Below are 15,154 nucleotides of genomic sequence, written 5' to 3' on the forward strand. Positions count from 1 at the left end.
AGCCCCCCCACCCCTCCCCAAGGGTTTGAAACTTAGATGCAGCTTTGCAGCTGGCTGCTCAGCCATCCCTGATTACTTTTTTTAAAAAAAAATTAATTGTATTTTTAACATTATACAACATCAAATTACTAACACATACACACAACTAATAATAACAATACATCACAATACTTAATACGTAATTAATAATAAGTGCACCCCGCCTCCAGGACCCTGATTACAAGATGATTGCTCACCCTGAAGATTGCATTGCAAGGATCTGCTACTGTGGTATGAACTTATGCAAATCAGCATAACTTGAAATGTACATTTTCTGTTGAAGTTTAATTAGACTTCCTAGGGATTATCATAAGCATTTTAACATGTTTCCTTCCCCCATTATAGAAAATGGTCTAAATCCAAAAAGTGGCTCCTTAAAAGTTTTGGAAAAGTTGTGATGTTTGCAGAGAAAACTAATCCTTCAGATGGCTGTTCTAAGGTAACTCCACATAAATCATCTAAAGTTTATAGTAATGATTATTTTGAAAGCACCTAATAATGTGCAAATTTAAAATATGTTCCTGCCAATGGCTTCTGTAAGTCAGCTTGATATAGAAATGGCTGAGGTTCAGAAGTAAAACATGAGTTCTTTCTGCATATGTCCTCATCACATTGTTAACCCCTAAAATCTATGTAATTGTCCTTTGGTTTTATTATTATTATTATTATTATTATTACAACAGACACTATTCCAGCATGTCCTAGAGATCTTGCAAGGAAAAGACTTCAGTGCTCATTATGGTCTTATGCTCCTCTGGGCATCTCAAGCGAATGCAATTCCTGTAAGTATGAGGCTGGAAGTTGCTTCTCTCCACTAGTAAACTGAATCAAGGCCCATTGACAGCTTGTGACACTAAGGGTACCTACAAACCCAGTTGTCATGGCCCTGGCTTTGAGCTCAGAATCAGAGGAGAAATTGCTGGATCAGTCTGGGGCTGCTGTACCACCAGCTGAGGAACAAGATTGTGTTCCTGTTAGTGAAACTGATGCCAGTGGTCAGCAGCCTTCAGAACTTGAGCCATTACTCTCCCAGACTTCTTCCCCTGAGCCCAATTCACTTGAGGGGTCAAGTACCTGCCATTCCAACAGCAGAGGGAGTGTGTCAGGCAGGAGGGCGCAGAAAGGAGAAGAGCTCACTTTCAGGCTTGGAATTTGGCTCTTTAAGGCAGGGAGTGGAGCTTAGGAGAGATATGATGGATGAAGGGATTTATGAGGCCTCAAATCCACCCCCAGCCTTTGTCAGAGCAAATTACTCACATGGAGGTTTCCACAGTGCTCTAACAGTGGGCTGCTGTTGTGGAAGGGTCAGGCCACTAGTCATAGACAGGCCAAGCTGGGGCTAATGGGTAGGTTCTAGGCCAGAGAACAGTTAACCTGTTAAGGGGACAGTGGGGTGAAGCCTACTGATGCTTGTGCAGGGAGACGTACTTGAAAGAAATCAGCCCTCAAGCAAAAGGGCAATAATCTGCTTCTGAGTCATTCTGGTGCTATCACTATGTCTACCATTGCCTGGCTTAATAGCTGGATGGAAATTCCAGGGAGAAATCATTGTTGTCTGTAGATTCTTGGGAGCAGGAGATAAAGGAAGGAAGCTCAGTCCCTTAGGGTTCTTCCTCCCCTTTATGTGAAAATATGCTTGCAAGAGGAATTGATTCAGTAGCTGCTTTATGAGATAGACCAGGAAGAAAGTCTTGTCAGGGTTCATGATGTCCCAAGACTACCTCTCTAATACAAACATGTCTGAATCCATAAAACCCGCATATTTTATGTCAAAACTTGTATCCTGCCATAGCAGCTTTTAGAGTTGGAGGTTAGCACATGGCTGCCATTGGGAACAGACCCCCTCTGTCAATTTCCCCCATTCTTTCCCCTTTATCATCTAGAAAAGCAAAGGACTGTTATTGGGAGAGGAGGAAGAAATGGAAGACATTTTTGTGAACCACCCAGAGAGCTTCGGCTATTGGGCGGTATAGAAATGAAATTAAACAAATAAATATTTATTTATTTATTTATTACATTTCTATACTGCCCAATAGCCAGAGCTCTCTGGGCGGTTCACAAAAATTAAAACCATTCAAAGTATAAAACAACAGTATAAAACCATAATATAGAATACAATATAAAAGCTCAACCAGATAAAAACAGCAGCAATGCAAATTTACAAATTTAAAACCATGTTATTTAAAATTTATAGATTGTTAAAATGTTGGGAGAATAAAAAGGTCGTCACCTGGCATCTAAAAGCATATAATGTAGGTGCCAAGCGAACCTCCTTAGGGAGCTCATTCCACAGCCGGGGTGCCACAGCAGAGAAGGCCCTCCTCCTGGTAGCCACCTGCCTCACTTCCTTTGGCAGGAGCTCATGGAGAAGAACCCCTGAAGATGACCTTAGGGTCCAGGCAGGTACATATGGGAGGAGGCGTTCCTTCAGATAACCTGGCCCCAAGCCATTTAGGGCTTTAAATGTTAATACCAGCACTTTGAATCGGGCCCGGACCTGGACTGGCAGCCAATGAAGCTGGAAAAGGACTGGCGTAATGTGGTCTCGTCGGCCAGTCCCTGTTAGTAAGCGTGCTGCCCTGTTTTGCACCAGTTGAAGTTTCCGGACCGTTTTCAAAGGCAGCCCCACATATAACGCATTGCAGTAATCCAAACAAGAGGTTATCAGAGCATGGATAACTGTAGCTAGGCTATCTCTGTCCAGATAAGGGCGCAGCTGGTATATCAGCTTGAGCTTATAAAAGGTGCTCTTTGCCACTGAGTTCACTTGTGCCTCAAGTGACAGCTCTGGATCCAAGAGCACCCCCAAACTACGGACCCGATCCTTTAGGAGGAGTGCAACCCCGTCCAGAACAGGGCAAACATCACCTCGCCGGACAGAAGAACCACCCGCTAACAGTACCTCCGTCTTGTCTGGATTGAGTTTCAGTTTATTAGCCCTCATCCAGTCCATTACCGTGCCCAGGCACTGGTTCAGAACAGCCACTGCCTCACCTGGGTTTGATGAAAAGGAAAGGTAGAGCTGGGTATCATCCGCATATTGATGACGCCTCAGTCCACATCTCCGGATAACCTCCCCCAGCGGCTTCATGTATATGTTAAACAGCATAGGGGATAAGATAGAGCCCTGCGGAACCCCATGGCTTAGGAGCCACGGCACAGAGCAATAATCCCCCAGCACCACCTTCTGGAATCGGCCATCCAAGTAGGAGCGGAACCACTACAACGCAGTACCTCCAACTCCCAGCTCAGACAACCTATCCAGAAGGATACCATGGTCGATGGTATCGAAGGCCGCTGAGAGGTCCAGGAGAACCAACAGGGTCGCACTCCCCCTGTCTCTCTCCCAACAGAGGTCATCCCACAGGGCGACCAAGGCAGTTTCCGTTCCAAAACCAGGCCTGAAACCCGATTGAAATGGATCTAGATAATCTGTTTCATTCAAGAGTGCCTGGAGTTGTTCTGCAACCACCCGCTCAAGCACCTTGCCCAGGAAAGGGATATTAGCCACCGGCCTGTAGTTGTTAACATCCTCCGGGTCCAGGTTAGGCTTCTTCAGGAGTGGTCTAATTGCCGCCTCTTTTAAAGAAGCCGGCACCACTCCCTCTCTCATGGAGGCATTTACAACCTCCTGGACCCAGCCGGCGATCCCCTCCTTATTTGATGTAATGAGCCAAGAGGGGCAAGGGGCAAGCACACAGGTGGTCGACCGGACATGGCCAAGCACCTTGTCCACATCCTCGGGCCTCACTAACTGAAACTCATCCAATAAAACTGAACCGGACGGCACTCCGAACACCTCTACTAGTGGAGCTGCATTAAGTGTGGTGTCCAATTCATGACGAATCTGAGCGACTTTATCTTCAAAGTGCCGTGCAAACTCGTCACAGCGTGCTACCGAGGGTTCCACCATCTCTTGCCCTGGCCCAGAGTGTAACAGGCCACAAACCACACGGAAAAGGTCCGCCGGACGACACTGAGAAGATGCAATGCTAGTGGAAAAGAACTGTCTCTTTGCCACCCTCACCGCCACAGAATAGGCTCGATAGTGAGCTCTAGCCCGTGTTCGATCAGACCCAGCACGAGTTTTCCTCCACCTGCGTTCTAGCCGTCTCCCCTCTTGCTTCATTGCCCTCAGCTCAGGTGTATACCAAGGAGCTGACCGGGCTCTGCTCAGAGGGAGAGGGCGCTTGGGCGCGATCGTGTCAACCGCCCGAGTCATCTCTGCATTCCACAGAGCGACCTGGGCTTCGACAGGAGCACCGGCCATATCAGCAGGAAAATCCCCCAGAGCCCTCTGGAATCCATCGGAGTCCATTAGCCTCTGGGAGCGGACCATTTTAATAGGCCCCCCACCCTTGCAGAGGGGAAAGGCTGCTGAAAGTCTAAACCTCAATAGGAAGTGATCTGACCATGACAAGGGGGTAGATGTTAGTTCCCCCACTTCCAGATCACCATCCTCCTGCCCAGTTGAGAAAACCAAGTCAAGTGTGTGTCCCTTTGCATGTGTTGGGCCGATGACATGTTGAGACAGCCCCATGGCTCTGTCAATAAACAAACTCCCTCTTCTTCTCCCTGCATTTGCAATCAGGAGCTAGCCAGAGATGGGACTCTGAGACAGGCTTAAATACATGAACCACAATCCAACCAAAGTCATGTAGTTTTAGGTGTAAGCACATGCTTAACTCTTTCATTTAAATCATCTGAGCCTCAAAGCTCTTAACTTTGGTTGGATCATTCCCATACAGTTTAATTGTTGGAAAGAAAATGAACCCTGATGGATCAGATTAAAGGCTTCCCTAATCCAGTATTCTGTTTCCCATGGTGGCCAACCCAGGGTCATAGAATTCTCAATTTCTGGTGGGGGGGGGGCATGGGGCTAAACCTGGGCAAGGGGGCTATGCTTATTTGTTTACATTCCTGTACGTAAATATATCTATTTATATTTCTAGAAACTATCCTTCATCAATGGACCTTCCTCCCTGTAGTTCCTCAGCAACTGGCATGCAGATTTCTATTGCCTCTGATCCTGGAATTAGTGTAAAGCTGTCATGTCTAGACACCATTGATATGCCCGTCCTCCATGAATTTGTTCAATCCCATTTTAAGACATCTAAGCTAGTGGCTGTAAAGAAGATAAAGTCGCTTCTTCACACACTAGGTCCAATTAGCTCAACTAGGAGATAACACACAGGTGCGAGGCCTCTAACTGACCTCGAGACTTCGGAGCAACTCCGGCCCCCGGAAAGCCTCACTCCCACTTTTTCCCACATACCAAGCTGGGTCCTGGCGCCAGCCGAATCATAAACATATCCACCAGATGCCAGCCATAAGCTACAACAACTAACCCTTATCTACCCATCACCACTACGATTTACTACCTAACAGGAAAACTGGTATAATTCAAAGCTCAACAACACTCCCCAACCCCCTGGTCCTTCACAGTGGCCATCACCACACCTGATGGCAGTAGATTCTATAGGTTAATAGATAATTTGTTTTGGTCATTCTATGGCAGTTTTCTCTGGTCTTTTTTCAGGTTTCATTCTGGACACTTGGATTTATTCTGTCTCACCCTTCTGTTTACAAAAATGTCAGGAAGGAGCTAGAATCTGTTTACAGCAAATCAGGTAAATATGGTCAAATACATAACAATGCCATTGCGTAAATAGGTTAAAGCAATCAGTATAATCTCAAATCCTGAACTCTCTAGTCTTTTTGTCCATTAATTTCAGAGATCCTGAACCTTTTTGGGCCTGTGTGATATTTGAAATTTTAAGAAAGTGTTGTTGGTGCTGTCACAATATGGATATGTTGGAGGGAAATGTCCTTTCACAAAATGGTGGTTGTAGTGGGAATAACTAGTCACAAAACGCATTTCACAGAAGGCGACATGGTGAGGCTGAAAACAAGTAACTCACAGAAATACAAGGCAGAGGTGGGTCAGAGCCCCAATAGACAAAAATGCTTGCTTCAAATCACATTAATAAAATATAACAGAAGCTCAGACACACGTACCATGGGAAGCAGACAAAAAACTAAACACACACAAAAACCACATCCGAAACACCCATCCCATACAGAAACCACACACCAAATGCGCACACAGACCCTCTTTCCCGCTTTCTCCCACCATGATTTCCCTGTTAACCCCCTAATGATCACCCCAGATCCCACCCAATCTCCATAATTGACCCACTACCCCCACAATCGCCACATATTTGTATTACAATTGTGATAAATCTCTCAACGCATCATGAACCCTGTGTCAATAAAAAATACTGTGGGAATTGGTCAAAACGTCATTCCTATGCCTGAAGGGCCAGATCCTGCCTGTCTAATGTTTATACAGTGGTACCATCTTACCCCCATTATGGATTAACTTAAGTTCTGCCCCTCCCATCTCTCCCATGTTTGTAACCTCAGCTAAAGGACAAAGATACGGAAAAGTTTGTGAATACTAAAAAATGAAACAATCCTGTATACAACTTTTGCAGGTAAAGAAAAAATCAAACTCTCTGAAGATGACCTTAAAAGGCTCCAGTTTATCAAGTGGTGTATTTTGGAAACGTTACGATTAAGGGCACCAGGTGCCATTGTCAAGAAAGTAATAAATCCAATAAAAGTCCAAGTAAGATTTTTTGTTTGTTTAATATCTATACTAGTGTACTGTAATTCTCCAGTTAATAATTTTTAGAATGAGTACATTATTGAATATATGAAACACACATTGCAGGCATAAATTCTTTCAAGTCATCTATTTTGCTAAAAGAAATATTTCTTCAGCACTTCTTCTGAAGAAGAGGGATGCTGAAGATTATTTATAGCTGATGGATTATAAGCACGAACAACGGGCTCCATCACACCTATGAAGAATGAATCAATCAGTCAATCAATCAATTTCTTGATTACATCACACCTATGTTTTTCCCAGGTTTCCCTCCATGCTTTTTACCTCTGATTCATAAGCGCTGCAAGCCCTCCTCCTTTTCATGATCATGGCTATACCGGTGAACTCTTTTCATTTGTTTGCTCTTCCATTGATATTGTGCCTGCCCCACCTCATCCCACCCCTCCCCTCCCCTCCTTCCTCCTCCTCCAGTTCATTGGTTCTTCTTGTTGATGGTCATTGTGATCGATGTGTCAGCCTTCTCCCCTCACTCACTGGAGCTCCTATGGGAATTAACCAAAATGCTTACATCTGCATAATTTTTAAAGGTAAAGTGATGAAACTTGGCATGGTGATAGCTCTTAAGGAAGGCTTTACCCATGTCAAGGTTACAGTAAATTAGATCGGTTTATGTCTTGATTTTTAGGAATTTTTAAAATAGAAATTAACCAAAATCCTTACATCTGCATAATTTTTAAAGTTAAAGAGATGAAACTTGGCACAGTGATAGCTCTTAAGGAGGGCTTTAGCCATGCCGAGTTTGATTCAGATTGGTTCATCCTGTGATTTTTTAAGATTTTCATTTTTAATTTCCCCCCTTTAAACTATTTCCCTGATAATCCACCAAATGTGAAAGTCCACCAATGTGGAATTCCACTTGTTTGCATTTGTGGAGGATCTATTTTCCTTTACTTTGATCATGCGAAGCTGTGCATCTCCAGTTCATAAAATAGAGATCTGCTGGTTTGCTTTCTCAAGAGTAAATCCCATTGATTTCAACTGCATTTACATCCAAGTCATACTAAAATCCCATGCATGCTTACCTTTGAGTAAACCCCATTAAACAGTGAGACTTACTTCTGAGTAAACAGAAGACCTCAGAAGTAAGCATAGGGTTGCAGAGCACTTCTTCCCAGTTTGCTGTTTTAGACTTTAAAAAAAAGCTTCTGAGTGACCACAGTATTAAAAGTCAGTTCTATACATGTTTACTCAGAAGTAAGTCTTCTGCAAAGTGAATCTTCTCTGCCTCGAAATCCGATCTAGAGCTCCATAGAGGTGATTTCAGAGCCCCTCCCCTCTCTCCACCTCATCAAATTACCCTCAAAGAACCATTCAGTATTTGGGTAACTGGTATTAACCACAACTCCTCCCCTCAGTCACTCTTTATATACTCCTTCCTCCACCCTACCTATTACATCACAAACCACACCCACTCAGTTCTAACATTCCATACTCACCAGACATACTAATCTAGATGTATACAAGATACTCAATTGTGGGGTAACACCACAGTGGACTATCAGGGAAATAATTTTAGGTGGAGGATTTTAAAAAATCATAAAAAATCAAGCTATGAACCGATGTGATTCAAACTTGGCATGCCTAAAGCTCTTCTTAAGAGCTCTCAAGGTCCCAAGTTTCATCTCTTTATCTTTAAAAATGAGGGAGCTGCAGGCAAGGAGGGTGGGGTTGGTGCAGTAAAAAGTCAGTTCATCCCAACATTCCACATGGAGTGCTGGAAGAGGAGAACTGCCCCGCTCTCCCCCTTTGTCAGCAAGACTCCACATGCATACCCAACAAAGGAAAAGCAAGACGACAGCACTACACAGAGGCGTCAAGGTGCATTAAAAGTGCTTGGGGAAAATAATCCAGACTTTCCCCCTTCTAGGAAAACACGGAAAAGTCTGGGGAACAGGTGGGGTGTCTGCAGGACAGGCATGGCATCATGTGAGTACCATGCTGCAAAACCACACACCAGGCATAGCGAGAGTGGATTAAATCACTGGTGTGATAGAGCCCACCGTTACAGTTGTGAGATCAATTTCTCCAATTAAAGCACCTTGGAGAAAACTACATCTTCTCATTCAGGACTTGACCAGCAATCAAGACTTTCACAAATGCACCTTTCATAAATGCATCACTTAAGCCTTGTTCAGTTGACCTGAACAACTTTAGACTTTTAAAATAAATATACTACAAATAAACCAGCAAAGGTGAAAACAAAGAAAAAAATGTTCTTTTTAAAAGATCATTTACTATTTCTTGAATTTTGTGGTAAAAAATACATGATGTAAAATATTTCTCTTCTGCCTCTGGTGTTCTTTTAATTCTTTCTCCTCAGCTTCTCAATCTCCTCTATCACCAGCTGACTTTTCTTCAGCTGCTACCCCAACATTCTGTGCCTGTCTTTTCATTGGTGGAGCACTCTTAAGAGCACACAGGAGTAAGCATTATTACATATGCATACAAACAAACAGTGTGGGGCATATAAATTAACATTCCCTTTGCCTTATTCCTCTCCCATTTCCCTTCCTGAGCTGCCCAAAGCTTGAACTTTTTTAAAGTTTAGAAATCTTTTTCAGGTCTACACTGCTCAAGCTTCAGTTTAAAACAAAAATGAACAAAATTGGTCTGGTAGATCTCAAGTAATAAGCCTTATACTACCGCATTCTTATATAAAAAGCCCAAATAGAGTATTCAATGTATGTAAAGGACACAGGGCTGAGTGTTCCTGCTCCACAACATCCCTAGATGCATTGACCCTGAAGTCCTTAACTTCTTTGCATTCATCAGAGTTCTAAAGGGAATTTCTGTTTATGTTTTCATGAATGTAAGTAACCACCTCCCACTCTCACTCCCCTTCTATGATCAGGAAGCCTGACAAAGCAGGGTTCCTGAATGTACGGAGACTTCTGCTCAGGTTTAAGTGAATGCTACTCAGGAACAAGTAGGACAGGGCTGGGGATGTTGTGGGTGGGCATAAGAGGAAAGCATGTGTAGCCCTGTGTCCTTTACATCTGTTTACAAATCTGCTCTGTTTAGCCATTAATGCCTGAACAGGACTTTCAATGGTGACATGCAAAGACAGGATCATCTGAAATTTTCTAATGAACCAAATGTGTTTAGAATGACTGGCTGTGTTGAAATGGATATTAAAGTTGCATGTATTCTTAAGAGCATATTCTCCTGCTTTTAGAATGTTGTTATCCCTGCTGGTGACCTACTGATGTTGTCTCCATATTGGATTCACAGAAACCCAAAATACTTTCCTGAACCCCATATTTTTAAACCAGTAAGTTATCACATTATGGTCATTTGTTTTCCTCTTTTCTTGTTAACTGATGTGGAGTATACTTTGCAGACATTGTTCCAACAGAAGGAATTGAATCTTTTTCCTTGGGAGCCCATGGGTTCTCCAGTCACTTGCTGCCTCTTCCCCATTGTGCTATAGTAGTTTGCACTGGGAACAACACTGTCAGTTCTTGCTTATGTACTGTGAGTCGTAAAGCACTGGCATTAGCTAGAAAAGCAAGCTGGAATTGTCAATGAACAGTCCATGGTCAAAAGTATCCATCAGAAGCCGGGTCAAACAATATTGGGTTCAGGAATGTGCCAAAGAGTAGTCAAAGTCTGGTCCAAGATCAGGTTAGGTTCAGGCAAGTTCAAGGAGCTGGTATGCAAACAAAGCACCAAGAACTACAATTGTTGCCAGCACTGCTCAGTGCTTCTGGCTCTCTTCTTATAGGGATGTTGGTGATTAATGATTGAGGTCAACTGCAGAGGCCTGAGCTTGCCTCTGCCTGTTTCTGTGACGGGCCACCATCCAAACACTTCCAGGCTCAGCTGTTCCTCCTTTCTGCTTAATCCCTCAAATTGAAGCACAACACTCTGTGTGTGTGTGTGTGTGTAGCATGGTTGGGGTGGAAACACTGGGTCGGATGGGTGTCAGTCTTCCATTCATGACTAATGTATGTCATGAGTGATGCTGCTGCCGGGGCATGTGTGATGTTGGTATTGCTACATTAGCATTTGTTTCTGCAGCTATCATTGGATTATGCTGTTGGTTGAGCATAGGATCATAACTATGTGATGCTGGTGCTAGCCTTGGTGTAGTAGTGACCAGTTTAGGATGGCCATATCAATGTGGAATATTGCCACCCATCCTGTGTTACATGTCATCATTTAGAGAAATGCTGAAAACATTTCTAGTGGGTGGGGGTGGAGCCATAAGGATTCTCAGGGTCGCATAGAGGTGTTTCCCCCCCCCCCTTACCCTAGTAGACAGAACATTTTTTTAACGAGAAGGTATTTGTTTCATTTGGATACACCCCAATGTGAAGGTCCCAGTTGTTTCCACATACCTCTGAGTGATCAGGGTTGCTACCACCACCTTTATGCTGTTTTTAAAACCACTGCATCCATGCAGGTATAGAAGGCCACATGGATATAACTGCTAATGCTGATATCACTCTGGCATCAAACATGTTATCATAACCATCAGAATACATTAGGGGAAATGTGTAAAAATACTTTTTGTATATATTTCTCCTATGCATTTTTGTGCACAAATTTCTTTAATGTAGACATTTTTCTGCATATTGTTTGATCAGAGAACTACATTACAAAATTCTGAAAACTGAAGGATAATTGCATTCCAGCTCATGTATTAGTTCGGGAAGTTTGTATTAAAATGTGAACCAAATGAATTTCTCTTCCGTTCCTAGCACAATGAGACAAAGATACTCCCAAGTTTACTGGTCTGTTGCCTGGTCACTCAAACAAAATTGCCCTGGTTTACTTAGAAGTGGGCAACTAGTTTGATACTTAGAAATAAATCAGAAATATTCACTAAGATACTTAGCAATAAATCGGAAATGTTCAAAACTCTGTAGTTTGTGAACACATATTTTCTTTAAAAACATAGTGCTGTGCTGAAAGCTGTCTTCCAATTTCCCAAACGTTTTCTTCCCCTGTGTAAAAGGCTTCCATTTTTTTCTGCCTCATTCTTAGGAGTGCTTTACAAGTTCTTTGGAATTCCTGTTGATGGTGGTTTTGAGCTTTTGATTGATGAGCTTAACATCACTGTAAGGTGGGCTAGGGGTGTTACATATTGCTCTGTTGCTTTGTTGCCTCCCTTGCTGACCAAACCTCCTAGTCTGAAAGCCCTCTGGGAGGAGTTTCCTCACGATGTCTTTCCCTGGGCTTTGATCAAAGTGCAGGAAGCTGGGGAGGGTGTAGAGGTGATTGCACAATAAAGTTGGGATGGTCACAAACACCTTATAACAAAGAAAAGCACATGAGTCCTGCACCCCACCCCCAAGAATTTCGCTGATATTTTTGTCTCCTTTGAAAATAAATATTGAAAGCAATTTCTTTTCTATAGCATTTTTATTGTTGTGCTTTAATTGTACTTTTAATTTATTTGTTTTTATTACTTTTTCAATTAAGTTTTAGTTTAAGCTGGGTTTCATTATTGTTAGCCACCTTAAATCAAATAAGCAAATAGATAATTGGGAATGGTTAAAATTGGAAGAAATATCACACACAGCACTACGTGAAAGCCAGAGCTTAAAACGGAACTGAAATACTTTGGAAATCCCACTACAGAAGTCCATGAGCCACAGTCCTTGGGACAGTTAACAATCCGGGGATGCCTCACAACAAACAAAATCCAAAAATTGCCAGTTTGCTGACAAAAACAGCAGCAATCTGCTCTGTAACTCTACAGAGCAATACAATGCTTAATTTCCCCTTATTTTCCAACATAAATTTAATCCTTTTGGCACTCCATAGTGGTTATGGAACACCAAATGGCCGGATCTAGCTTGCAAGCAAGTTTAAATTGGCCATTTGGGTGCTCTGTGGCCACCAAGGATGCCACTAAAAATAATAATTAGATAATTATTTTTAGTGGGGGATGGGGGACTAAAGGCTGCAATGAGGCAGAGACCCCGCACAGGCTGCATGTTGCGCATCCCCTGCTGTAGAGCTTCATTTCCTGCCACAATGAGTGGGATCTATAGTTTCCAGTAGCTTCCAATTCCACTGTGAAAGTCAAAAGAAGCTAAAAAAACACACACCCTGTACTCTGACCAGAAACGGCATTTCTGAGCATGCTCAGGAGTATCTAGGCTTTTAGGAAGTGGCTCTCTTCACTCGTTCTGATGAGATTGTGACCCACTCTTACCACCAGCGCTCTTGAGAGTCCAAGAGAAACCTGTCATCTGGGACTACACCTTGTCTGCCTACTGTATTTTTTAAGCCTCACTATAATTTCTCCTCCAGATCTAGAATTCACCTACAAGGATAGATTTTTACTCAAATATTTCTGTAAAAGATCATATTTCATTTGAGGAGTAACATTAAGCTTATTTACACAACAACCTTAATTTCTTCCCATAGGATCGTTGGAAAGAAGCAAATTTAGAGAAAAACACTTTCTTGGATGGCTTTGTGGCATTTGGAGGAGGAGCACACCAGTGTCCAGGAAGGTCAGTAGAATGGATAGAATTATTCTAAACTTTGCCGAGAAGAACTCCACTCACTCTTATAGCTTCATCCCACGTACCTGTTTCCTTCGAATGATCCCCTACAGCGCTAAGCTGGCGTTGTTGTTGTTGTTGTTACTAAATCACACCCTGGGCGGCAGCGCTCCAAAGATCCTTTGCAAAGGGTTTCAGAGGGGAAATGTTAAAAAAAAATCATTAAAAATCAATGGATGACCCAATCTGATTCGTAAGCATTTGTTTAATTTTTCTTTAAATCCTGCTCCTGCGCCCCAGTGGCCACTCGGAAAACAACAAATGATTTGCTCGAAAACTACTAGCAAAATACCTTGATTCTTTCCCCTTTATAGCACAATTAAAGCAGGATGCATGGGAGTATTTCACAGTCAAAGCAGATTATAAACTGGAAAACTTCAGAGTCCTTTGCACGCAATTCGCAGTGATTGCACAGTGATTGCTGGTGTGATAAAGCTCACTGTCTAAAATTATTCTCTGTTATTTTCTAAGTCCCATAGGCTATATTGAAAGATTTGTTAATGCCGCAACCTGCACATGTCCAAACGGTGGGGTTATTGGCAAGATGAATGATAAAGGCAGCGGTGCTGCATAATGAAACATTGGACAAGTTCATTTTCTAAAGTGGGTGGAGGGGATCTTTGAATGGTTTGCTGCTCCCACTCACTCCTAGAGGCAGGGCAAATCAGACTTGTATTTATTTTCCTGTGTTGGAGAGAATCCCCCATCCAATTTCAGGACTAACTTAGCATCAAAAAGACAGGGATAACTTTATAGCTTGCCAGTTCATGCAGGAACTGTCAATCCTAAAGGCAGAATGGAAGAACAGAGCAACAGTAAATGGAATGCTTATAAGCGCCATCCGATGAGCGTTTTATTACACACATTACTGGGCACTCACGGATTCCTCGGAGGTAGCAGACTTTGTATTTCTGGGAGCAAAGATTACTGCAGACGCTGACTGCAGCCAGGAAACCAGAAGACGTTTGCTTCTTGGGAGGAGAGCAATGACAAATCTTGATAAAATAGTTAAGAGCAGAGACACCACACTTGACAACAAAGGTCTGCGTAGTTAAAGCAATGGTATGAAGCTCTCGCAGCCATAGTTAAAGCTATGGCTGCGAGAGCTGGACCATAAGGAAGGCTGGGCGAAGGAAGATAGATGCTTTTAAATTGTGGTGTTAGAGGAAAATCTGAGAGTGCCTTGGACTGCAAGAAGATCAAACCAGTCCATACTCCAGGAAGTAAAGCCAGACTGCTCACTTGAGGGAATGGTATTAAAGGCAAAACTGAAGTACTTTGGCCACATAATGAGAAGATAGGACACCCTGGAGAAGAGGCTGATGCTAGGGAAAGTGGAAGGCAAAAGGAAGAGGGGCCAACCAAGGGCAAGATGGATGGATGATATTCTGGAGGGGACGGGCTCGACCTTGGGGGAGCTAGGGGTGGCAACGGCAGACAGAAAGCTCTGGTGTGGGCTGGTCCAGGAAGTCACGAAGAGTCAGAAGCGACTGAACGAATAAACAACAACAAGCTCACATGACGTTGTCTGCCTCTTGTGCGCCTTCTGTCCCTTCTGGTTTTTCTTGCAATGCAAGAAAAACCAGAAAAACGGTGAAATATTTTATATACTTAAGTTGCTGCCCTCCAACTGTGTGTGGGAGAAGCAGGATGTTCACAACGAGGGACTGAATTGCCCTCGTGCACCTTGTTTACTTCCTGTCTGAAAACAGGAAGTAACTTGAGTGTCCACGGAGAAGCGACTGTAGCCAGTATTAGCCAGCATTTCTTCCAAGGTTTGATGGAGCTTTATGAAAAAGTACAGGGAGCATCCAAGGCAAAGACACTAACTGAACATTGGAGACAACTTGCAACTCCCCGCAGCAGTGAGACATCTCCATCCAGGGAGGGTAGGGTATCCTCC

General features: G+C 43.1%; 2 protein-coding genes across 3 annotated transcripts in view; both read left to right on the forward strand.

Annotated features, from left to right (window-relative positions):
* CLIC5 (chloride intracellular channel 5) overlaps positions 1-15,154 on the forward strand; it is a 313,960-nt gene that overhangs the window by 104,065 nt on the left and 194,741 nt on the right. The gene's annotated exons all lie outside the window — the stretch shown is intronic.
* The window catches only part of LOC134393494 (24-hydroxycholesterol 7-alpha-hydroxylase), a 56,878-nt gene that overhangs the window by 25,992 nt on the left and 15,732 nt on the right, over positions 1-15,154 (forward strand). For both annotated transcript variants that reach the window (XM_063118518.1, XM_063118519.1), the window contains exons 5-10: positions 385-478; positions 723-821; positions 5,579-5,669; positions 6,537-6,670; positions 9,906-10,001; positions 13,112-13,200. In XM_063118518.1, coding sequence (XP_062974588.1) covers positions 385-478; positions 723-821; positions 5,579-5,669; positions 6,537-6,670; positions 9,906-10,001; positions 13,112-13,200 — 603 coding nt within the window. The remainder of the gene's footprint in view (positions 1-384; positions 479-722; positions 822-5,578; positions 5,670-6,536; positions 6,671-9,905; positions 10,002-13,111; positions 13,201-15,154) is intronic.

The sequence above is a fragment of the Elgaria multicarinata genome, chromosome 2, assembly GCF_023053635.1.
Source record: "Elgaria multicarinata webbii isolate HBS135686 ecotype San Diego chromosome 2, rElgMul1.1.pri, whole genome shotgun sequence".
Lineage (NCBI taxonomy): Eukaryota > Metazoa > Chordata > Lepidosauria > Squamata > Anguidae > Elgaria > Elgaria multicarinata.